At 40.2% G+C, this 27,211-nt stretch overlaps 1 protein-coding gene across 1 annotated transcript in view; it reads right to left on the bottom strand.

Moving 5' to 3' along the window:
- The window catches only part of LOC111625124 (AT-rich interactive domain-containing protein 3A-like), a 95,516-nt gene extending 73,037 nt beyond the window's left edge, over positions 1–22,479 (bottom strand). Inside the window, exon 1 of the mRNA XM_023368164.1 lies at positions 22,276–22,479. Coding sequence (XP_023223932.1) covers positions 22,276–22,311 — 36 coding nt within the window. The 5' untranslated portion in view covers positions 22,312–22,479. The remainder of the gene's footprint in view (positions 1–22,275) is intronic.
- Positions 22,480–27,211: the final 4,732 nt, after the last annotated feature.

Below are 27,211 nucleotides of genomic sequence, written 5' to 3'. Positions count from 1 at the left end.
TTAAGAATAAATTTATAGTCGGCGCAATAGTTAAGTGACAAAGGGAACGTAAGCACGCCCCTTTCCACCGCCCTTAAAGAAAGAGGCGAGAAAAACAACGTAACCGCATATTAAGCTTACAATTAAAAACGGATTTTGACGGTAAACGATCAAAAAAGAAGAAAGAAATAAAGAGTAACGATGGAAAAAGTAAAACCAGGATTATCGCTAGAGAAATTTGGAACCCGCCAGATAATTACGTTGGCCGAAAAGAGCGGGTTTACCTAGACGCAAAGTTAGTGAGGGGAAGAGAATTCGCGCGCCGAAAATAAATCGTTAAGCATTTAAGGGCAGAGAGTTTGTTCTTTGTTGGGAAATGGACCGGCCGAATGCCCGTTACGACAATGGGAGAATCGGTGCGCGTAAGGAACGCGTCTTTAGCGACGCTAGAAACATTCTGTCGTGATTCTGCGAAAATAAATGTCTCTCTTCTTATAAATGGTCGTAATGAACACTGTGTGTGCAGTAAATCATCGTAATTTATTTTGAAAATAAATCATTCTTTTCTAGCAGAATTTACATGATGTGAAGCAGGAAATCATTAATAATCTATAGCCTATACATTATCCCACAGTGGGACACGCCCGTACAAGTAGATTTCTCGGTGACTTTTTAACGCACAAGTTCTGCTCGTTCGACCTAATTTATCAACCGAAATCAATTAAAATCTGCAGACACCCAAAACTTTACCACTCCAACTATTAATATCCTGTCATCATCGCAGTCGCCAAGGTTTAGTAGGACGAATAATCAATGCCAACTACATCCATGTAATTAAGTAGCTCCGCGATTTATAGGAGGAATAAGACTGGGCTATATTAATCTCTAGTCGCTTAAAACTGATGACGAAAATACATAATCACGATAGATCCTATTTTATACGTCTTCTCTGACAGTTTTCCGAACTCGGAAGTATCGGCAACTTACTCTTCGCATTAATTCACCGCCTTTCCTACGCGCGCTTTAAACGTTTTTAATCGCGTCCATTTATTTAGCGCCCGCTCCATTAATAAAAATTCCCGGGCCAAAGAAAGGTCGCCTCTTCCTCCCCCCGCAATCCTCCCGTCGCTTGGCAGGCGGCGACGTTGGGTCGAGGTAGCTTTGAACCCGATAACGGTTATTTTTATTGCCCAAATAAAACCGCTCCCCGGATGAATGGCGCGCGACGCCGGACGATAAATGCCAGATAAGAATCTAGATTTAAAACCAGACGCGTCTTCCCACGCGTGGCGGCTTCCGCCACGCGACGACCCCAGGCGTCATCCAATTACCGATGCGCGCCACTTTAGTGCGATTAGAGGTAAAGCCGCGTTTTGTCGGAATTTCCGCTCCGACGTCGGCCGTCGTTTAAGTATTTCGCGTTGGTTCCTTCGGAAGCGTCCAAAAAATAAATAAATTAGAGCGTGGGGAAGCCGCCGAAATACGAGGAAAAGCCGGAGACAGAGACGACGTCGGGCCGTTTCCGTCCCGCCGGCCGCACTAATTACCTACCGCGTCGGTACCTCGGCGGTCGTCGCTAATCGTCGCGTGCCGTTTCTCTCCCCTGACTCGACCGGCGCGGCGAGAGGGACCGCCGGCATCGACTTTCACCCGTCCCGTTATCACCGTGGTGGACGCTTCCGACTATTTTTCGGTCGGGAACGAGAAGAAGGGAGCGACGCGTCCGACGTTACGTCGTATCTCGCCTCTCGATAAATTACCGGGCGGGAAAGCGGGAGTCGCCACCGTCGATCCCCCCGACGCTCCCCGCGCCGCCACTAGATTTATGCGCGTCGGTGGCCGGCGCTAATTTACGGCGCTTCCATTAAGCGAGCGCGCCGGGCGACGCTCGTTTATTCGGAACAGAATTAAAAGTTACCTTCGGACGCGGACCGTTAACGACCTCCACGGATAAAGTTCCTTGGCAAATTTTAATCGCGCTTCGGACGAAATTTACGCGCTTCTCCTCCTGACGTCCTCCTCCTTTTTTCTTAATTAAAGGCCGCTTCCTCCCCGATCCCGACTCGTCCCCCCGATCCGGAGAAAATACTCGGACGACCAACGGTTCAGAGTACTCTTAGATTGGGACGAATAAACTAGGGACTCTCTTTGTTCCCAAAGGGACGATCGTAGCTTCAAATACCACTCCAGACGGATAAATTACCGAAGCAGGTAACGTGTACCGTCTAATCCGACTTTCGCGGATGGCAGAAGGAAGACCCGCGCCGTAACGTCACGAGAACACCTTTCTCGTAACTTTCTTGAAAATAGGTTACTTTGGATAAACACAAACGAAGGGTCCTCTCGGAGTAAAAACGCTCGTTTTAAAATATTTCTCATTCTCTTCGTTTACCGATCTACACGCGGCGACTTTCTAATTGCCAATTAAAATGGCGGAGGAACGAATGAAGAATTCTCTCTTTTTATTTATCAAATACGAGTGAAATGCGTTAAAACGAAGGGAAAGGCTCGTATCCTCACTTTTCCCGTCTGTTTTAAAACGAAATCGGCCAAACTTTGGAAAATACGTGATTCGAAATCACCATTAAACAGTGCAAAGCTATCCAGAGAAATTACGGTAATTGAGCAACGATTAGACTTCAAAATATTTAGAAAATTTATCCCAAAAAAATCCTATAAAAATATTATCGTTCGGGTGTGATCTTTTTACCTTCGCATAAAAGATTCTGGGACCAAAATAGTATGGCGATTATCCCGATCTTCGCCGGTAAACTTATGGGAACGATTAAAGAAGACTTTAGATAAAGTAATTTGATGTAATTCGTGTAATTGCTAACACAAAGAAACAGTAATATAGTATGTCGAACGCGAAAAATACTATCGATGTGGCTCTCAGCGTATTTATTGAGTGCACAGAGCGAATTCCCAGAATTATTTAAAATCGTATACAGTATTGTAAATATTAATGGGAACAAAAGTCGTTACGACTTTTTTGTTAATGGAACATGGGATACTCAAGACGTAAATCCGTTCGACCGTAAATCGATGTGACCGAAACAAAGTGACGTAGTCCTATACAAGGTATTTAATATCGCGTATCTATCAAATTCGAACGCGATCCGAACGGATCGATGGTGAAAGTAAATCGCCAGTCAAATTTACCGCAGCCATCCATCGATCAATGGTAGATTTACATCCCGAAATATTCGCCCACTATTGGCGTTAAGTAAACGCAATTCGCGTCATTTTCGCCGTCCCCGTCCCCGCGTGATGACATTAAACGTCGAGTCTATTCCTCCTAAACTACGTCCGACCTCGTTAGTCCGCACCGGCTACGCCTATTACAACAAAACAGTAAATTAGATTACGACAGATTCCGTAGTGTCAATTTAGCGTAATAAATATAGGTATTTTCAATTTTGATAATATTTTAATAATAAGCGGGTATAATTTTGATAATATTGCAACGCGCCTCTAATTGTCACTAAATTTTTACAAAGCAACACAAATCTTAATCGACACACACGCATAAAAAATACACAAACATATACAAACAAACAGAGCATAGAGAGGGAAAGCTGGGGGTATTTCCCCAGGGTCAAAGAAAACTTAAGTTCCTACAGTGGTTTCAGTTTAAAACTTAAGTTCCTATAAATTAATGTTATAAAATCTTTAAGACTTTTATTTATTAATAAAGAAACATTCTATATATTTCATTTGTTCACAAAAAAAACAAAAGGGACCCGATCAACCCCCGCATCCTATTCCAAGTTATCGATAGCCCTGCACACATAGGTATAGACGCCAGGTGAAACCGTGGCTGCTGCCTCTTTCGGGTATTGCATACCAACCATAAACAGATATTTTGTCGTAAATTATACGTTTAGTTTGTATAAAGAGTACGTAATTAAATCTTTGCGTCAGAATCTATTGTTTACAGATTCGTTGACCGTTCTGTGACTATTTATTTCGGGTAAAGTCGAATTCCAAATTTTTGTATTAAATCGACGAGTAAGGTTTATTCGAATTTGAACTTAAACCGGGCGTTAGTGTTATAAATTATTTTTCGCTTCTCATATCAATATAATTATTGAATTTTCGAGTACTTTCTGAAAATTACTATATAAAAATTAGAAAAAAAGTTGAAAAGTGAATACGTCACCGAAAGGCTTTAAATATCTTACGTCGGATTCGCCGGACTCTCTTACCTCGTGCAAACGATGGCACCAGTTTTTGGTCCTACTGCCCTTGTCAACGCTGACGTAATTACGGAAACAAAATCTTTTGGAACCGAAAACGAGTGCATCGCTCACGATACAAAGCGAAATAATTTCGTTGTGAACAAACTTTCCTTAACTTCTTCACTCGTCGACATACGAAAATAAAAGAGGTCGCATGGCTTGGCATAAAACACGCTCTTTTATTCGCCGTTAGACGACAGTTACGTCACACCGGTTGTTCGAGTAACTTTCTTCATAGCTACGGGTGAAGATACGGGAATGATTTAGTCTCCGATTACGGATAGCTAGAACACGTTGGGATAAAAGTCGGGCGCATATAAACGCCTGGAAAATAAACTAAACCAGCGTTAAGAAAAATACCGTGTAATAAAGGTGTAATTAACGATGTTTAACGATTACTTTCCTTCCAATTCATCGTCTTTTGTTTCAGAAACGTCCAACCTACACCCGACACCTCGTTAAGTCCGATTCGACTCGACGAGGATTTTCCAGCCGCCGCGATCGATAGCTACGGTTTTGGAATCGCCGGAAGTCGTCGCCGATCGCCTCGCGCGAGAATCGGGCCGGAAAGCCGGACTGGACGTTTCGTAGGTCGGAGGGGAAAGGTGACGGGCGGGACCCGGAAACGGGCGACGGCGGCGCCACCTTCGTTCGGCCAACCGTCGGGTTTAAACGGGAATAATTCGGACGGTTTGGCGTTGGCGCGGTATCGATTTTGTCGACGTCACGCGCCAAATGGATTTCCTTTTATATTTAAATTAAAAATAAATGGCACGGTTACCGATTATATAGCTAATTACTCGGCAATTGTTTTTCGTTGCCAGGACGACAGTTTTGTTCCTTCAAACAAATTAACGTAAACGTACGTCCCTTCGTTAAATTTTAAAACGTCCGAAACCGTAAAACTTTTACTGCCAGATCGAAACCGGAATCCGTTTTCGAAAACGGATTCCTTCCGACCCCTCTCATATATTCCCGTTCTTAGCGATTAAACGTGCGGAGAGAGAGAGAGAGAGACGAGACGAGACAGAGAGATTTGCGTTAGGGAGGGAAAGAGACGAGGGCGATCGGGCTACACGTCAATCCGAAAACATTGGAGAAAGTCGCTGTCCGATTTTTAAAAAAATTAAAATTAATTTCGCGCGTTTATAGGAAACGCGTAAAACGACGAGGGGATCGTCGATCGTTCTTTTTCTCTTTAATAATGAAAGTTAATCTTCGTTTGTCGTGACACCGAACCGGCGGAGCGATACTCGTTTCGTTTCAGAATTTACTCGTCGTAACCAAGCAACGTAATATATAAATACGGCCTCATTTACAGCACCGCCTATCTAATGTCCGTAATTAAGGCGAATTATTTAACAGAGACGGCGGCCCGACTACGCTTTCCTATATGGAGCGCGTACCGCCGCGCCGGTAACGACCGACGTCGCCGACCGGTCGCGCTCGTAACGATACGAACGTCGCCGCCGACGCCCCCCTTCGATCGCCCTTCATAATTAAAAATTTTTCCCGTCACCCCTCATCCGTCCTTCGTAAAACGTAGGGTCAGTGGGCGTGGAGGGTCCGCGGGTCCCGTCGGAAGAGGATAAAACGGAAATTAACAGGGAGTAATAAACGCTCGATACCAAGATAAAAAGCGGAATAAAAGTGAAATTACTTCGATAAGAATGATAAATATCGTAAAATTCTTCTCGGACTCCGGTTAATCGAGGTCGAAATACAGCGCCGGCGCTGGTCCCTCGACTCGACACCCCGGTAAAAATCCCCGACATCCCGCCGAGTGGTGTTTCGACACAACTGAAAAAAAATGATGAGCAAGAGGAGGGTGGGAGTGAGGCGTTGATTGGGGGAGGAGGACGGGTCGGGCGTCGAAAACAAAAGAGATTTGCAATAACGGTAATAAACGGAATTAGGGATCGGCGGGTGACGGAGGAGGACGGAAAGAGCGTCGTTTCCGATAAAATTTGTAACGAATGTAAATCGCGCGCGTTGTTTATTCTACGGTCCGGCGTCGCGTGTTATGTTTCCGGATTTAACGATTGGCAGTCACGTGCGCTCTCCCTGCCTATGACGTCGCGTCTCAGTATCGAATTCAAAAGAGTCGTTTTAATCGTTAGTTCGACCGCCCATTCTTCTAACCCGTTTGATATGCAAATGGCGGTTGTCATTTTAGATTACAATTTACTCTTCCATTGTGCGCGCCGGACATAAAGTATTAGGCGTGGGAACGAAAGGAACAAAACAAAGAAAACGCCATTAATTTGGCCTCCGGGGTAGACGCTACCCGATGCAGGTGGCGAACGCTTATTTCGCGTTACGAGGAAAAGGGCGAAAAAAACGGATAAAGAGTTAAACGAAAGAGCAGGTGAAAAATTCGACGATTATTATTAAACAAAGGACCGTAAAATGGAAAAATAAAAAAAAAAGGTCAACGGTCTGCATTTGGACTACCAAATTATTCTTTTGCATTCGTTCCACCCACCATTGCGTCCTCCATCGGAAACCGATGGGTGCTAAAACCTTCGGGTAAAAGCCACGATTACAAACCGTTGATCCCAAACGACCACCTCCTTTAACCAAACCACTCGATTGGACTTTCGGAGACGGGAGGACGCTTCGTTCGAAAGACAGAGCCCGCCACCGACCGGGAGCCAACCGTTATTCCGCCCTTCGTTTCGGTGAACCGGAGTTACGGTAGCGCGTTTACCAGAAATGCGGGGTGCGAAATGGCACTCGTTTTCTGCGGATGGCTTCGCCGTCGTTCGGTTCCGGTAGCCAAACCCGGCGCCTTTCCATATCTTTCCGCGTTCGGACGGAAAATCCCGGGAAAACAATCCGGATCGGAACGAAACGGTCGAAGGGGACGAAAAAAACCGGTTTGTTTCTTTCTTCGTTCATTTCTGCGGCTGGTAAATAATTTCATCGGAAGCCAACCGAGCGAGAAACTGGCTAAATAAATAGTTTCGCAAAAAATGAAATTAAAAGAAAAGGACTAAACGTGCGAAAAGTTACGGAGGTACTCCATAAGAAAGCAAAATTTATCGGCCGTCGCCGAAAATGATACACTCCTCGCCCCCTTTTCGGAAAGGAAAGTGGAATCGGATGTCTCGAACCACTTTTCCCGCGGACACGTAGTTTAACCGGAAGAGGCAATCCCGTAACATTAAGCCCAGCGATTTTTTGTCGCGCGCCTAAAGTCCAACGATTTACGGGAAAACGTGTGCAGAGAGCGATTTCACACGGCTTCTTCGACCCCGGCTTGTAAAGTGGACCGGTGGAAATCTTCGAAAAGATGTAGAAAAGCGACGCTTCTTTCCTTCCGTAGAAGGGAACTACCAGACGGGGATTCGAGCGACCACGCCGAGGGGTGGAACGTGTCGGGGGAAGAGACGATTTGGGAAAAGGGCGAAGGCGGGAGGAACGGACAATGATATTTAAAATTACGTTTGGAAATAATCGATTCGTTTTAATAAGTTTCGTGTTTACTCATTTATTCCGCGTATAGTTATTACGGATAATCAATTAAGTGGGATAAAGCGATTCTTCATATTTAATTGAAATCGTCAAACTTAATTTAAAGACGTAAATCAATTTATTTACGAGAGATTTTCAGTCGAAATTCCGTAATTATTTATAAGAACTAGGCGTAGCCGGCTTCCCCGGTTTTAGTTAAAATTTTAATTGGCAATTCTTCTCCCGTTCCCGATCGATTTCCCTTTCCCCCCCAAACAATTACGACTAAAAATCTCCTTTCGTCCGACAAAAATTCTTAACCTTCGAACCGGTCGTCGGCGAAATTCCTAAACCCAGGCGTCGAAGTCGTCTACTGATAATCACTCTCGTTCGTTTCCGAATTTCGATAATCCGTCCGATGACCACAAACGACATTCCCTCGGAGTTCTTCCATAAGACGGGAGACGACAGTTTTCTTCCTCTCCTTCCCCTTTAAATAAATTTGGAGAGCGAAAGTCGCGGACTCACCGAAATATTCGAAAACTTTACCGGAAGATAATCGTCCATCATCTGTCGCCATGACACCCATTTGTAATCCGGACAATTAAAAAACCAAAAAGTAAAAAAAATACTCGTAAAAGTCTTTCTCACAATTAAAGAAACGTCCGACAAACAATACGGCATCGACGAAAATTAACGCCAAAATCCACACGCACCGTTTAATTATTACGTGTGAATTGTACGATTGTCGCATAACCAAGCGATTCTTCTCACCTTCGTCCAGTACAGTAAATTTAATTGGACGAACGAGTTTCGTCGTCTATCGCCCACTCGGATCTTAATAGCTGGAGACGACACTTAAAAGTATTTGGATTCGAAGGAGTTTCATACTTTTTGAATCTTATTCGCTCTTCATCCATAACTCTTTTAACGCAACGTTTTTATCGAACGAAATATATCGTGTCCAACGAAATCTTAATAATTTTACGTTTACGATATTTTCGTTGGGTATACTGTTACAAAATACTTTTTAGTGGCAATTTATCGAATTGGTAACGGAAGGCGAGGGGCGAAGAGAGAGGAGCGGGAGAGGCTCTACAATCGAAACTTTCGTATTTACTCGACCGACTATTTCGTCTCTACGAAAGGAAAGAGGTCGAGCGAAGATCGGACGGAAGCATTATGGGAAAAGTAGCGGCCGCAGATGGGAACGGAAGGTCGTTGTTAAATAAGGAATGGCGTTACGTCCGCAGAAAAAATGCCAACGGGTTACACCGAGAATTATTTCTGGTTTGCTAAATACAAAGGGAAATAAAGGAGACAAATTACGCCAGATGCGCGGGCGACTTTAATCGGCGACTTTTTTCTTCTAAAAAAATTAACAAATATCGGATGCGAATTAAATTGTAGAATTGCTACCGATCGTTCTTGGACGGAGCGCAACTTCTTTAGCATCCATATTTTTGAACGTTGTTCAAACTACGTTTTCCGTTTTATGGGATTTCGCCTTCGGAATAGTTCCAAACAACTGTACTTCTAGCAGAAATTAATTCTTTAACTTACATTTAGGTAAAACGAAACGTTTCGTAGAAACGTAAACCTACGCAAAACGATGCAAAAAATGCAACTTCCCTATCGACACAAGAGTCGAACCCTTAAATAAACTAGAAAAAAACTGACCTTGGTTTAACGTAGTAAAACAGCGCGTATTCGACTTAGCGCCGTTTCAAACGTAAACAAAGACTAACGTACTCGTCTACCCATAAATCCGTTCGACGTCATCCCGAGTTTATTTATTAATTACGCCAGAGCCGACGCCCGGATCACTCCCGCGTACTTAACCGTACTTCGACGTTCCCCTCCGACCGTAATTTCCGTCAAAGAACGGTACTTTCGTATCTGATATAACACGTACTAGTGTGACGTCACAACGCGTCGAAGATATTCTCGGAACGAAATTAATAAAATGTTACAAAATCTAATTATTTACGAACGACTTCACAAACTTATAATTGACGCGGATAAAACCGGTTTGAACGTTTTGCCAACGAAAACAAAGCGACGTATCCAACAAGTTCGATTATACGTAGAAGTCGAATAAACAGAACAATAAAACCAAAATATCTCCATCCGTATATAGAAGAACTTTAACCCGATCCACTGGCATTCATCAACCGTTAAGACTCTGACATCATTCGTTGATGTGATAAACAAAGCGAAAAACACTCCGTGACAATTAAAAGAGAATCGCATAAATCTATTGAGGAGACAAAATTAAATGGGAGAAACAATAATACGGGGATATGCACCGGGTTACGTTCTACATGGATGACGAATAACGAAAAAAAGTTTAATACATCGTATTTAAATATTAAGCGTTTAACTTTGGTTCGATCTTATTACGGACCAAATTAAATTCTATAAATGAATTTGGTTCGTAAAAATGTTGTGTTCGTGTCCGAGTACCGTTACCGAACGTTCTCGAAATACCTTCATATTGCATAACAACCAATAACTTTTTCATCCAACTTTTAGTCCAAGATAAACCTTCGAAATGTAAATTAAAGTTTGGCATTCGACTTTTACCCGAAATAAAGCAAACAAATAATCAGTAGCCCCATAAAAAATCCACAAGCAACGAAGCTGGGAAGATTTAATTACGTGCTCTTTATAATATTACACCAAAATTACTGTATTTTCACTTGTTTAAAAGTTGTAATTTTCGATTTTTTTTAATGCTTTAATCAAATTTTATTTTAACACTATTAAATCTACAGATTATTTATGTCGATTTATATAAACCTACATTTGTATTTATTCGTTGTTGTTCTTAATAAGGTCGATTATTGAGAAAGACCCGCAAAATTTATCGATAGAAAAAAGAAGAGAAGCCTTACGGATTTTGAGGTTATTTTTACAAAAGTTTAGCCGAAAGGTCTTCGGGATGTCGGAAGATGAAACGAATATCGTAACCTATAATTTTCTTCCAGTGTAATTTGAAATGCATTGGTGTAGTCTTCAAGTAATAAACAAACGTTATATGCAAGTATAAAGGCAATTTCTATTTTATAACAACATAAATATATACAGATCATCGTTCTAAGACTGGGAACTATTAGAACACTTTTTTAATTTTTAATTATATAGACACCAGTATGCTTGACACGGTCCAAATTGGAAACCACCGGTTTACTGAATGCTCCAGACACTAGCCACGCTATGTAATTAGCACTCATATGTGCTTGTCTTTGTCAATAATTTCGTATTTGTTTAAATTTTCCGACTAGTACCGCACGGTTAAGATAAAAATCTATTAGTTCCCAGTGTTATTAAAAAAAATCTCACTACAAGCCAAAATAAAATATGGTATAGAACTTTAGGGACCGGACTTTTATTCATCAATACTTCAGCTCATGTTAAACAAATTCATGCGGCTTTTACTATTTACCTTACAATAGTGGTTTTTCTACTTATTTTAATCTACATAAGATAAATAACAGAAATATTATACATTAATGCATTATTAATTTATGTATCGATTTGTATATTGTCCTTCTCCTTTATATAGCCTATAAATAAGTAAATTTACCATATTATTGTAATAGAGCGCTTCAAAAGTCCTATTTGTTTTACCAAAATTTCCTTTAAAACTTTTGTTCACAAAAGTATTTTTTATAGATATATCGCGATCTGGAACCGATTAAATCCTGTATGTCGTAAGAAGCGGGTCAGTAAGAAATTAGATAAAATGCCTTATTGTCGCGATAACCGTCAAAGCCATCTTATATAATTTATTGTATTGTTAACACAAATGTTGTGTCGTGATTCTTTTAGTTGTTATTTTTCTCGTTTGTCTTGTTAAGGGGAGCTGAAAAAAGCCTTGGCTATGCTCCTTGCATTACAAATTGTAATTCTGTAACCTGTAAATTAAATTAATAAAATAAAATTAAAATTAAAAAAAAAATAAGTGCATTACGTAACATTCTTAATTTTAAAAATAAATCACAAACATATATACTGTGTATACGATTTTGCATAAAATATTTCTCTTGTGTGATTTCTTTTCACTCGGCAACTAATTATAGTATTAGAGAAACTCCACACGCTATTACCGTTAATTTCGAAGTGGACAGTTGGACAACAATCCAAGCGTTGGAAAAGGGAATTCGCTTCAGAAAAAGAGCATCTTTTCTGTTTCCGTCTTTATCGCAAATTGCGCCCTTACTAAACGAGTGAAAAAGAAAGACATTCGCGCCAGAAAACCTTTCTACAACGCGTCGATTCCAGTTATAGTGGCTTTCTCGCTTGCCGATACCCGACCTTAAAGAAGCCGGTAACGGAAACAACATCCGATGTCACCCGTCCGACTATTTCCATTTCCAGAGATTATTTCGAATACTTAATATCGCCTCGTTTACGTTTTTCTAACTTTTCGTCGCTTCCTTTCCACTCCGTACACTCGCCGCGACACTTCCTTTATCATCATTAGTGTCGTCGCGCTTCGCGTTCGGGAGGATCGCCACCGCGCCGATCGATCGAAACACGAAGTTTTAATTTCACGGAATCGCCTTCTTCCGTTACCACGAATCCTACCGGCCAGGACTACGCGGCGGATTAGGTTTTCCGTTCCGTTAATTGTGTCGCCCACGTAAAGTAGTAAGTAACGCGTAACGAGCGATGCGACGGCATCGAAACACTAAGTGAGCGACGCGCTTAGTGGTTCGACGGAAGACGATCGACCGCTTTTTTAACTTTTTAATTAAATGATGAAGATCGACGTTGAATTTTAACGGTCGAGCGAAGAAATCGGGCATTTTCTAGGGGACACCAAGAAGATCCGGGGAAGTAAGTTACATCGGACGACTTAAATGTAAATACAAATCTTTACCGACATGCGCGTGCATGCGTGACGATCGGATCGTTTCTACAAACAACCGACACGCGACAACAGGAATAAAGTAAAGCTCACAACGAGGCGATTGCACCGTCGGTCGCCGGTTTTTCCCACGAAGCTCGTCGACACCAAGTAAAAAGTCACCCGTCGAAAGCACCGCCAAATTCCACCTCCGGAACTCGGAGGGACGGCCAGCGCCCGGGGGAGTCGGCCGATAAAAAGCCGCGTGGCCACGCGCTGTCGAAACGGAAGTTGGCAACGCGCGCGCCAAAACGCCATCTTTCTTCTTTAGTCCGGCGACGACGACCCCCGGGAGCGGCCTTCGTCGCGGCGATTATTTACGACGCGCCTCCGGGCCCGGCGCAGTTTCGTGGTTCGGACGGCCGCGACATCCGTCCGCCGGTTCGTAATTTTCTCCCTCTCACCCGAAAAAAATGGCGATAATTCCGTCGGGCCAATTCCTTACGATAAAATCGGATCTGGATACAGAAACGAACGGATTCATTGCCACTTCCAGTCGATGGATTCGATGGGGAAGAGACGAACTTCCGAAAAGTTTCTTTGAGACTTTTTATGCCCGGTTGAGTAAGGGCTGCGCTTTAAGAAAGAAACAAGAGATGTCGCGTAGCATTTACGCAACACGTTTGATGGCTTTCCGGCAGGCCTCGATACAAGAGAGGCGGGGCCACGTAGAAGAAAGGTAAAGGTCTCTTATCTATCGCGTCATTGTGACCGTCTCATTCTATAATAAAAGCAGTCTGGACGATGAACGATACACTACAGTAACGTTAAAAAAAATAAATAAATAAATACCGTCCTAGGTCGGCCACTGCGTTATTTAAACGATCCGTTAGCAAAACGTTTGTCATCACGTATACTTATCGAAATTGTCGATATGTTACGGAGAAAACAAATTTTATGTTGGTAACACGAATTAAAAACAAATAATTCGATATTACGGCCTCGAATCCTTCGACCCGGCAAAGCTCGCATTCCGTGTTCGTATAAGAAATTGATGCGTAACGCGTAAGCGTCGGACGTTACTCAACGTTCGAAATTATAAAAGAAACAGCATTGGTAGAAAAATGCGCCCAACTGACTTTGAGTTTGATTAACTACGGAGGTGACATATTAGGATATAAGCGGGATTACTCTATGATTATACTATTTCTAAATTGTAAATTATTATACTGTGATATAATACAATATAACAATATCAATTCTTTGTTTTTTTGTAATTCATTCACAGTTCTTATGCCGATCGTATTTATAAAGAAATCATTTATAATATAATTATGAAAGATTTAAATCCTGTAGGAGAAATCCACAATTTACGCAGGCCAAAATTTTTTTAATTATTTAGAATCGCTCCGATACGAAATATAAAATAGAAAGTATCGTTAAATCTAAGTAAATCTAATTTTCAATGTACTGTACAGAAGGCCCAGTTAATATTAGTTCGTATAATAAAATAGAAACAAAATTTAATTACTTAACTACGTAAAGGGTTATCGAAAAGTCGTGCACATGAAAGAATAACTTTGTGTAAATTAGTTTCTCCTAAGGTCATCCGATGTGTGTGGCTTACTAAATAACCCATAGACATCTTAACAAAAAGCTTTTCTCACTGTTGAGGTGCTATCAAACGTCTTAAAGATCCTTTGTGTCGGGAATGCCGAAAAAGGAGACTTATTTTTCAAACTCTAGTATAATACTTACGATTTGATTGAATTTATTTATATTAAAATTTGCTTTCCAAATATTACATATAAAAGATACGTTCTCAAACTTAACAGTTTCGACTATGTATTTCGACGCGTGTGATTTTTCCAGGACCGTATATAATCTAGCGTCACTAGAGAAACCCTACGAGTACAATCTACGATCGCCTAATATTTTTTCAATGTAGTAGAAAAAGCTACATTCGTGCCTTTTGTATAAATAAAGTGAAAATAAAACCCCGACAGAAAAGAGTCGTCAATCGAATGTTAAAACGCGGATAGTGGCTTAGTGTTAGGTTCTTTCACACGGATAAATCGAATTAAACTTTTATTGTAGCCGGTAGCCCGTTCGAAAGGGGATGGCGATTGTTCGGAAAGAAGTTACGAACGATCACTAACCCGTGTAAAAGGATGAAAACAAGAAGACGCCACGGCGTTACGTCAATGGCAAAGTAGAAAAGGCGAAGCGAATATCTACAGTAAAACCTGTCTAAACGGACTCTTTACAGAACGGAAATTTGCTAAATGGAAAATAAATCTCGGAATCTTTTCTTATGTAAAATACTATTATAATCTGTCTAAGATGAAAACGGAAGACTTTTTTCAAACCGATGGTATAACGTATAACTCATTAAAACGGGACTTGGCATTACAGCAGCTTTGTAAATAATAATTAGTGCTGTAATCTTTATCCCAGACCGATAAGATTTGGAATCACAATTGACTTCTCCATGATTACAGTTAGTCTATTATTTTATTCGTTTAGACTGTACTTTTATTGCTTGAAAATATCTGCGAAAATTTAATATCGCCCTTCTGAAATATTTAGAAGATTAACTCGTTTTTAATAATTAATACTTTAAAACTATATACTAGTTTTGTGAAAACGTCACATATTCTAAAACTTTAAAAGGTAGCTACTAAAAATAAAATTAATATTAGCTGAATGGAATAAGCAACAAGTGTTACCTGACACAATTACTGGGATTAGACAAACATGTATTGAAGACACGAGGAATAAGAAAAAATAATTTCTTACGATTGTTTTTATAGACAACATTGTAATAATTTTTAAATAAAAATGTAAAAATTCTGTTACCTCATTAACGGTGGTCGAATTAGACAGTGCTGACAACCAAGTGGTTCGTCCTCGGGGAATAGGGCAATTAACACACATTGTGAGGATATTGAATATTTTACACAGATTTTTCTTCTGTGCACTGCATACACATTTCGGTATTTTCAACACGTCTTCGATACATAAAACACTTAGTCTGATAAGGAGATAATTTGAAGGACACATACATTGGATGAGAAACAGTTCTAAATATGAACTGTAACATATTTTCAAACTTTTCATTCTTTTTTCTTGATTAAAAACCTCTATTAAACGAGAATCTGCCAAAAAGGAAAATTCTGGTCGGAAGCGTTTTGTTATAGACAGGTTTTATTATACAGTAGACTCCCTATTATCTCAGATAATGTAAACTATGCTACCTTAATAACCGAAAACTCGAATAAAACGGACGGGCACGACTATTTCGAGAAGAAACAAATCATTCCGTAATACGTTTATCGTTTTAAATCTTTTGCGAATTATAATATAAAAAAGTATTCATTTAAAGGTTCGCCTCGGATTATGCGAAACCTCGGTTAATCGGAGCTCGGATAATCGGGATTCTATCGCAGTTAATCGGCGGTTAAAGCACGCCTTAATTTCGTCGTACAAAATTAATAGCATCGAATTGTAACGCGTTAAACGGTGTTCGGTTATAAACACGTTGTCTCCCTTACGCACTACGGCAATCTTTTCTAGAGAATAAAGGAAACTCGTCGCATTTTAAGAAATTATAATCAAGGAAAAATAAAAAACAAAACAAAATTTTACACTCGAAAAAAAATTTTCCGAGTGTAAAATACCAACGGCGAAGAATGTTGAAAAAAACCTGTATATAATCCCGAATCGTGAATCGTGTATGGGTCCTATTGTATAATCGATTGCTTCCTACCAATCCTGTCACGCTGAGACTACATATTTATCCGTCGGTATTTTTTGTACGCGGACCTTTTTGATCCTCATCACGAATGATTTTGTTTCTGCTGTTAACTCGCTGTTAAACAGAAAGAACGGACGATCTCGCTTTTATTTTTTAAACAGAGAAAATGTCCACCCTTAGTTATCGAAATAGCTGAGATCGCGCGTCCATTTTATCAGATAATTACGTAACTTAAAACGGAAATACAAAAGGAAGAACGGTCGGTCGAAGGCCGTCTTTCGCTTTCTGCTAAACTTTTTCGAAATAAAAACAAAGAAAATGTTTTATAACCATAGCGTTATAAAAGGTTATTTTATAACGTTAAAATAGTTAATACGTACTGTACTTAATGTTGACATCACGAATTAATACACCAATCAATTAACGGTGAAAAAATTGAATTTTTTACATACGTAATAATTAAACGAAATTTAAAAATATTATTTTAAATATAGTAGGAGAGTCTTTCTTTGTTTACAAAAAAATAACGTCGACTCACAAGCGAAACGCCCCCGGTCGACCGGTAGCGTTAGTTTAAACCAAACTCGTTCCTCCTCTATATATTCTAATAATTTATTTTTACGGTATATATAATTTTTAAATGTCGAATTAAAACGTGTTAATTCTTTGCGCCCACAATTCGGATTTACTTATGTCCAGAAGAGTAAATTCCGGATCTACGGCTTATCTATGAGGAGAAATTGATTTACTCGAAAAACACAGGATTTTTTTTTTTTGCACTTATCTTTTGGGATTTAGATTTTAAAAGAAGAGGCTTGCTTTAACTTCCGTCACTTTATTTGTTTCTTAATACCAACGACCGCCATAGGCCGGGACAGACGGAAACAAGTCTAGAACCGTAACCGAACTTTCTATAAGGCTGGGCGTCGAAAAAACGGTTGGGTAAAGTGTAGCGTTGAATAAGTCCGGGAGAGGTAGAGGCGCCTCCTACTCCTAATCCATACGGATAAACAAAACCTGAGTAGGAATTATATGAAAGACACGGAACTAATTTTATACTCTATTTTCTAGTAATTCGATTCGAATTAAAAAGCTTCGACAGAAAACGTTTGGTTCGTGGAAGACTACCTCGGGAGGAATGTGTTACGTGAGATTTTTTCTGCCTTTCCAACGAAACACGTCGGATCTTAGAGCAACTCTCCTTACTTTAATGGCGATTAAATAGGAACAGTACAGGAATATCTAAATACTAAACGACATCGTACTGGAGAGTCGAGCAACGTCAAAAGTGTCGTGGTCGGAGGAAAAGTTCGACTGAGCATTTGTTTCCACCTCGTCCAAACAAGTCGGAAAAGAAACGGAATTCCGTAAAACTATCGGCCGGAAAAGGGGCCAATTCTTCCCAATATCATTCCAGGAGGATTACCTAGACCAGACGGTTTTCTCCTCCCGTCCCGACGAAGAGGGAAAGTTTTCTCTGACCAGCGAGGAAAACGGTAGCCGTCCATCGGTTCGTCCGTCCGACCGCGATCTTAGTATCATCCTTACGAGCCGACGGCTTCCACCGTCCGTCAGCACGTAAGAACCTGACTGGTCTACTGATTGAGAAACAATTTTCCTCTTAGTTCTCATCGTTTAGTTATTCTAAACTATTTTATAAAGCGACAATCAAATACCAGAAAAATACCCGGGTTTCATTAAACAATAAAGGTAGTTTGACAGAAATGAAATTTCTTCCTTCGAGTCGTTTCGCTTTTACAGTCGACGGCGGAGGCGCCAATTCCGAGCGGCGATCCCCCCAAAAAAAGGCGACGGAAGTAGGAGGATCGGTTCGGTCCTCCGAAGAGGAGACTGCGATTCGGACAGAAGCTTGCCAGTTCACACTTTTCCTCCTTCCTCCGCATCACCCGGACCTTCTTCCGGTTATCGCTCCGACCAAACAAACGGTACTCCTCCGTCTGTTTTCCGGGCGAAGTTCCTCGCGGCCATTTGCAGTCCGAAGACGAAGAAAGTCGCCGAGGCTACCGATTTTTAGTCTTTTGGTAGCGTCGTGCAACCGGAAGACGAAAAATTTAACGTCGGACTCGGACAGGCGGACTTAATTCGGCAACCGAATTCCGTTGCCATCCCTCAAGTTTCCAATTAATACTTTTTGTATTTTAATAGAAATGAAAATAATAAAAATAATCCTTTTTGTTAAAATTATACCTCTTATATTTCTCGATATTTTATAGTCCGATAGTCAAAGAACTTCCTCTAATTTCTAGAAAAAATATCTAATGTTAGAATTTACAAGTCGACGAATATATAAGTATAGCGCCGTAGACAGAGAATTATTGAGAGCCATCCCATAATTTCCACATTTACGATTTCTTGTTCTTAAGATAAAGCGATAAGTTGTTAACGCATTTCCCAAAAATTCCGAACGAGTTTGTTAGTGAGGGCTGCCACACTCGCTTTGGAGAACGTGCGGAAGACGAGATAAAAATCGGTCGTTGAGGAAAGACGCCAATCTGGATCGGCCACGACACCCTCTCGCGGCTATCACCGGATATATATTTATTGGCAGTGGGTATAAAAGTTTTCGTCGCCTGCCGAAAGTTTATTTATCGCCTCGAATTCCTAACCGAAACACCATCATTTTCCAGAGAAAAACCGAATTGGAAGTAACGCTCCACCACTCTTCTCGTTTCCGTAAACCTCCACCATTTTCGCCACCCATTCCCCCAAATTACCGGTAACCATTAAGTGACGAATCTGCAAAGATCGGAGGCGAGTCCCTGGTAAGGTCCGTATGTCGGGGGGAGGAAAAATGGCACAGGCGTTCCTAGTCCGATGGGTCATCGGCCGGATTCGACTTTCTTCTCGGCAGAAGGGGGAAGCTGGAGACTCCTAGATGCTAGGCTAAAGGTTATCCACGACGGGACGTGGAAGGGAAGGTGGGCGAAACGCGATGGCTGTTTGTTGGATATTTGTTTAGCAATTAATGTAATTGGCCGAGTAAAAAAAGCAGATTTATAAATTAATAGTAAGCGGGAAAAGGAAAAACTAAATTAATTTCTCCGAATAAATATTACATTGTGTTTGCGTATGCGCCGCAATTTCGATTTCTCGATAATTAAGAAAAGATAAACAAGTTTTACAATTATCGAGTGCGTTCGAAATTAATATTAAATGTTTAATAGATAAGTCAATAGGAAGCAGTTGGAGCTTTTGAATATTTAAAATCAGCCGTACCGTTTTCTCCGGCCATCGTCGTTCGTCTGATGCTCATTCCACGCATTTACCCGCAGAATTATTAATACTTTAATTTTTTACGTCGCTAACGAACCGCGGGCCCTTTCCTTTCCCCCTATTTTAATATTTATACTCACGAAATATCGTACCGACAGCGTTACCTTCGACCGCCGTTTAGCCACTTCCTTCCGAATACGACCAAGAAGAGTTTCGGAACCAGAAAAAACCACCCAACATCTCCCGTCTCCCGTCCGACCTGGTGTGACTTATATGATTTGGGGAAATTGGCGTAAAGAGATTGGACGGAAGCGACGACGGGTTAGGGACGAAGAGCGCAACCTAGTCTAATCGATAACAAGAATTGGCATCTTTCGAACTTTCTTCGAAAGGAGAGGACGTTTTCGGAGAGGAAGAAAAACGTTACGTATAATCAAAGCTCAACCTTCTTCGCGAAGTTTTACGCGCTCTCTAAATTGTTACGTTTGTAACGGTTTTCGCCTTCTCCCAACTCAGCGTCAAGAATTAGGTTAAGCGCAGTCGACGGTGGCCGCGTCGGAAGTTTCGCCGCGCTAAAAATAGACATTTTTAAAACACGCGCGAGTAAATTTGGGCGGATGGAAATTCTCGTATATGCGAAAGAACGGAAATTTCTGAATCTATCTCGATAGCATCCCGTCGTGTTTTTTTTTCTTTTTTTCCTTCAACTCTTCCCCGGCCGGGCAGTATTCGATCTTAATTAATTTTAATTAAGTCACCCGACCGACTCGTCTCATCGATTATCGTAATCCGAAAATCGCTTTCCTCCCCGACGCCCCCATCCGCCGTCGCCCTCGCATCACCATCCTCCGCCGTTAGTTCTCGACTAGCGCGGCATCGAGCATCCGTTCGGCGCGACGCGGGCGCGGAGAACAGCGGTCCCGCGCCACGCCGCGGAAACGGAAGCGATACGTAGGCTAAGGAATAGCCACCGGACCCGGTCCCAGTCGGATCCGGAGAAGAAGACGACGGTCGGTCGCCCCTCGGAGAGTGACTAAGAAGCGCCATTGGAAATGACGTTACATCCGCCATTGCAAAATTCGACGTATTTATTGTGTCATTGGAGAAGGTCTTATTTAAAAAGGAGGTCGCGCTAATAACCCCGCGTTTAAACTAAACCTTTATTTATAGAAATAACGACGACGCCGGAAGATCTCGACTGTGGATCGTCTCCCTCATCTTCAGAAACGTAAGAGGAAAAAACGAAAAAATCTCTCGTAGCTTACCTCTGGGCACAAAATTAATTATTGTTTCCTCCGGTTCGAGTTACGTGTGTTTGTATCTAAATTCGTTCCGGTCGTTTCGAGTTCCAAAGTGTAGAGATTGCTAACGGAAAACACTCGTTTGATAAACAATCGAAAGGAATACGATTACGGACGCTGCCTTTCCTCGATTTACCGCCGACCGATCGTCGTTTAACTCAGTAATTACCTAAAAACGAAAGGGACGACGACCGTCCGCGCGGTCGCTCCGTTGTAAAAGTTATCCGTACGATAAAAAGTGGAGGCGACCATTCCGATTTAACGAATTCCGCTTTAAACGTCGGGCCGACGCTACCGGAAAGCCAAAGAGGTGGCCGATGGAAACAAAAGAAAGTTCTTTTGGTCCGCCGACCGCTACCGATCGGCCGGGTGGTTAACGGCGTTTAATTCGCGTCGGCGCATCGATTTGGACAGCGTCGAGTGGGAGTGCGGCGTCGGGGAGAAGCCCAAGCCTTTGTCTAGCCAAAGAGTTTTATTAGTCTAAGAATAGCTTTTATCGTCCAGAGGGATTTTCCGGCAAATCTCTCTTAATGCCAGAAACGTCGCTCCGAAATTTCCGAGTTTATCGGAGGCGCCGGCCAAAATGGAGAAAGTTTGTCCGTCCCGACGACGGAACCGTTTCCTCCCGGGGTCGAGGGCAGAAATCCTAGAAAAGCGTCGAACGCCGTCGACTCGATTTAACGCCGGAAAGTTTCGTGGCGTAGGGACGTTAAAACGAGGTAACGGGCAATTAATTATAATTCCTTCGTGTTAAGCGGGCGTTTGTACGCCAAGTGAGTAAATTAATGTTTGTCGACCAAACACATAAATTGCGCACGGTTTATTAATTTTTATCGACGACGAAATTATTTACGATACAAAGTTATAAAACATTGATATCGAATAAACAACCGCGTCCCGATATCGACCGTAAAAGGCAATTGCGCCTCCGTTTAAACGGACCGAGTTTTAGTAGTGATTAACCGCCGCGTGTCGCGCTTATCTCCGTCTCGCTGGTTTCTATGGCAACGTCACACGCGACTCAATTATCGCGGAAGGGGACCGTCGGGCGGGTGCGGCCACGCAGCGCGCTTCCAACTTGGGTCGTCTTCGGCCGCCTTCCCTTTCGTCTCGGCGCGGCGCCGGTTTCTTTCCCTGGGCCAATGGGTCGCGTGGCCGATTTAAAAAGCCAGCGCGTAACTTAAAGATAGAAGAGTGGCGTGGCCGGTGGAAGACCCGTCGCGCCCGCCGCTGCGCCGGACGAAAAACGAACAAAGAGCGGTTGCCGTCGACAAAGACCCCCAGACAAAAAACGGCGAGACAGCCGGGTCGAGCCGTCACACGTGAACCCGACGCGCGCCAACTCGGCCGGCGGATCGATAGCCACGCTACCGAGGCGGGAAACCCCCCGTCGGTCGATGGCGGCGCGCGCGTTCTACAAACCCATATAGTCCGGGAAAACAAATCACTCACCACGCTTCCATCCAAATCCGATTCGTTGTGGTCCATCCTGGAGGTGGGAAGTGGGGCTCTGTTTTTGACACGAATTTTGGCCGTTAGACGAAACAACCACAGCGACGGAGACAGCTACGATGACGGACCGTCGTTTACACCCCGGAGTACACAACTGGCTACACGACGCACCGCGGTACTTTCCCCGCACCGCGCAGACAGTCGTCTGTGCGCCGCTCGTCGCCGTCCCGTCGTGCACGGCGCGCGTCCGCCTATCGTCGCTGCGGTCGGACCAATAAGGAGAAACAGGCGGCCTTCCCTCGTTCTCTCATTGGTCGGTCTCTTCGTGCGCCTCCGTCGAATGGCGACCGGAAGGTCGACTGTTACCGCGCCGCGCCGTTTCTTCTCTTTCGCGCCGATGACGTCATAGCCGGGGAAATTTTTTCCAGTTTTGGACCGTCTACGGTGGCGGCCCGCGGGCCTCGAAAGTCGATGGTCAAATGGCCACCGAGGTCCTCTGTTTTAAACTTCCCGTTATTTTGAGACTTTTTATTAAATAACTAATATTTTAAATAAGGAAGAGATGAAAAGGGAAAATCGAAGGAACAAAGTTTGGTTTTAAATGTTATTAAGATCAAAAAATTAAAAGGATAAGAATTTTGATATTCGTCTACTTTTGGAATTTTTTACCCCAGAATTAATAAATATTCAGCAGTTTTTGGCTAAACTTTTTCAAAGTGCATTTATGATTTTATTCTATTTAAATGTCGAATTGTGTACTAAACTGCGATTTTATTATTAACTTTGCCGTCTTTTTACACGACGAACGTCTTTTCCAACAAAAAATTAAAACTCCAAGAATAGGAATTTCCTCTTTTTAATTAACAGGCAACATTTACTGCATCGTATGAAAATGAAAATCTCAACTCAGAAGTGAAAAGAGATGTTCTCTAGCTTTATTCCCTCAAATATAAACGAGAGGAATTGCATTGAAAAGTAATGGAGAAATGTGAATGATTTTCACCAAGTACTGTACGGAATATTTTACTTTCACTCTTCGGAAATCTAATGTCACCGATTCTAGAATATGCCATTATTTCGAAAAATACTATGTACTAGAACAATAAATAGATAAATGAAATTAAAAAATATAAGAAATTCGATGAGAGATTTTCTGGGAAAGTTTGCCGTGCCTTCGTTTTATTATCAAAATAATAAAACTCAATATCACCTTACACTTTAAATACCGGCGTGAAGAATCGATTACAGGTGATCTCACACTTGTATAAAGAATCGAAAATCTTTTATAGAATAGCTATACGAGAAAACAGAAGCTACGTAATTACGCACTACATAAAGTAACTTATAACCAATGAGAAATAACTTTGATACGAGTTGTTTCCAGTCGATAGACGTATTTCCTTTGCTCTTCTCTATAACGAAATAAAAGTAAGTACAGTTGACCCCCTATAACAGTGTTGATAATTCCATTTTATATGAATTCCATGTTGTACGAGTCACTTAGATTTTACAAATACGTAATCCGTTCACAGCCCGGCACACGTATTTGGAAAATCTAAATGACTCGTACAACATGAAATTCATATAAAACGGAATTATCAACAGTGTTATAGGGGGGTCAACTGTAATATAAAGTTACCGAACAACTAAAAATCAAATAAAACGGCAAAAGCAGTTCGTTCTAAAACAGTTAATAACGAATGGTAAGTTAATGAACGTAATTAATGTTTTTCTCTCCTCGACGATTTTTTCCTCGTTTCTTTCTCTAGGGAATCAGAAAGAAGCTTTAAAAAATATTAAAATATGGAAGATGGTAAACCCTCCATATTTTAATATTTATTAATCAAATAAAACAGATTAATAAAAGAACATTAGGATTATAGAATAGAAAATTAAATATTAATACAAGTGGTATAAATCTTTTCTAGATCAAATAAAACAAAAACCAGATATGAAATTATGGTATAATTTTTAGAGATATAAAATCCATTAACCTATGAATAAAGATAGATAAAGCAAATTAGCCTATGTTCGCTAGAGTTTGATATTTAAATCGTAGAGTAGAATATACCGAAGTGTTTGCTGTAATCACATTCGTTAGAATCGAATTCGACCATTCCAATTCCAGATGTATTTAATTCCAATGATTAAAACAAAAAAAAAATTAAAATCAGAATAAACAAAAGAGGAAGACGTCCTCTTCCGAAGAGATAGCTTCGGATTTTAAAAATTCCAGACTCACTTCTAAAGTAGATTTACTAAACTGTTCAGTCTTACGCAAAACTTAGTAGGGAATTAGCGCAACTTTCGACTGACGGCATCTTAGAATATGGATAACACTTATAATCAAAAGTTATTACACGCGTATAAATTAAAATATTGCATCATATTACGTTCACACCGGATCCTAAGAAAATAAAGAAACTTACGAAATCGAAGGTTAACCGGACAGTAGAAAAGAAAAAAGATCGAATCGCACCGAACGATAATTATCACTTACTCTTATTATTTTATTAAGGGAAACTTTCCGTCGAATTATTCATAAGAACGACTGTTTTTTTTTCTTTCTTTCTTGAAAGATACGCCTGAATTTTCTTTACAAATTTCGGCCGTCTTATTTATGCCAATTGTAAAAGCGTGCTCTTAGGTTTAAGTTTTTCTAACCAAAGAAACGGAAGTTTTGCTAGAAGAAAAAAAGGCTCGACGTATATTTACTAGGATAATCGGCATTTTATCTGTCAACTTATTTTTTCAGAGTGACATAGAGAATTATTTGGTAGTCAATAACCAAACCAGAAGGCTTCTCACGTGTATCTTAATATCATGACAAAAATAAAAAGGGAAGAAATCCGCGGTGTTTTGTAATACATCGCATTGCTTTAGTATTGCCTATTTTCGCGTTCCGTTCCGTTATTTGTGTTATTTTATCGATAAAATTTATTTTTAATAGTACATATTTTTACGTGTAATTTTATATTACGCAAATTATATCGAAGAAGGCATTGTCTTGTACTGTACGTAGCCTAACTTAATGTTTATCTAACTTTATGCTTACCTTAGGAGGTCATGAGATTAGCATTAAGTTTGGCTACAAGAAACACCACAAGAAAAAAAAAATTTATATAAACAAAACAACGATAAAATAAGTTGGAAATGATAAGAAAGTAATCACTTATCCAAGAAAAAATTGAATTTTGTGACTTATCACTTCACTCTTTGACATAGACTATATCGAATCAGCTCGTTCTTTTAGGTTATTAATTGAGTTTAATTGATTATTCAAAACATTCTAGACACACGGGGGCTCGATATAATGTATTCATTTGACCCACGATTAATCTAAATTTTCGTTTTAAAAACTAATTCAGCATTATGGCATTTTCATTTCTTAGTATTCTGATAGATTTAAATTTGTGTTTCTTCCTTTAATATTTTCATAAAAGATTAACAATGGTTTAACATATTTGTAGTAATTTATTTAATTTAAGAACTGGACAAGTTTCATAAAATAAGTTTAAAAAATTTTCATAGAAGCATCAAAACGTAAGTTGAACTATTTCCTTATAAACCTGTTCAAAGATGTTCTAATATATTTTTCCAATATACCATATAACAACTTTGATTGGCATAACGTCAAATATAAAATACAGTATCTTACATTTGACGTTATAAATATCTTATAGTGTCTTTGTTAAGGAAATATCGAAGCAATTTCACAATTCCTGTGAACTTAGATAGCCTATTCAAATCAATATCTATCGAAACTCTAATATTCTCATCAAATACAAGCCTAGGTATTCAATTTTAGCAACAAATAGAATATTTACATCGTCCATTACATATTTTATTGACTACTTCTTAAGTTTAACAATATTATTTCGGTTGATAAAAATGATTCTATGTTTGTTTGTTTTTTTAGTTTATTGTAAACTTATTCGTATTTGCTACCTTGTTCGTTTGATGTTTCAGACATACAATTATTTGCCACAGTAGTAAAAATGTCATCAGCTTACTTTTTCATTTTGTAGCCAAGGTAATTCATTCATGTAGAAATTACATAAAAGCAGTCCTAATATTAAACATCGCAGAACACCTCTGTCAATTTAAAATTCTCTAAAATTATAAATATCACAAAAGATGACAAAACTTGTATTAAGACTTAAGCCTGCTTAATATTTCTCCACGATATCCGCAATTATATAGGCTACTTTCATTGATAATTCTACATGACGGACAGAGTCAAATGTCTAGTTAAATCCAAAGGTACTGATGTTACAATTTTCGAATCGTCCAAATTATTAAAATAGCTGTTAATGCTGTTTCACTACCGTGATGGAGTTTAAAACAAAGATGATTTTTGAGAATTAGATGGAATTTTAAAGAGAACGACTTCATCGTACGTAAACTATTCTTTCAAAAAATTTTACCAATACTTTAAATTATTATAATAGGTCTAGTTTATATTTATTACTGGGCTGAGGAAAATCAGAGTCGATGTTTTTTTTCCGGTTCTTCCTCTTAACATCAAACAAGAACACACAATACAGTACAGAATATGGATAGGCTTATATTACGCTGATTTTCTTTCTTGCAAATTAGTAATATTTTACATTTACTCAATAGTATTAGTTAAATACTTTCTCTCAAAGATGTATTAAATATTTCACAAAAGATAAATTTTCACTATAGTTTCATTTAAAAAATCGAAATAAAAAATGTTCGATTTTATTTCAAAAATTACAGTTACTATTTCCTCTGAATATATTTGATCTAATACAGATCAGTTTGGATTACTAAAACTAAGTTACTTAGTTTATAAATATCTATACTACGTCTTATCGTATTACACGGTTTATTTAACCTTGTGTTTTTATTTATTCATTCATAAAACCGTAAATAGTTGCAACTACCTTTAATGATTTTTTCCCATTTTTAT

Source organism: Centruroides sculpturatus, unplaced genomic scaffold (genome assembly GCF_000671375.1).
Source record: "Centruroides sculpturatus isolate CEXI.00-Female unplaced genomic scaffold, Cexi_2.0 scaffold404, whole genome shotgun sequence".
NCBI lineage: Eukaryota > Metazoa > Arthropoda > Arachnida > Scorpiones > Buthidae > Centruroides > Centruroides sculpturatus.
Note: the sequence above shows the minus strand (reverse complement) of the source record. Positions and strands in the feature narration are given on the sequence as shown.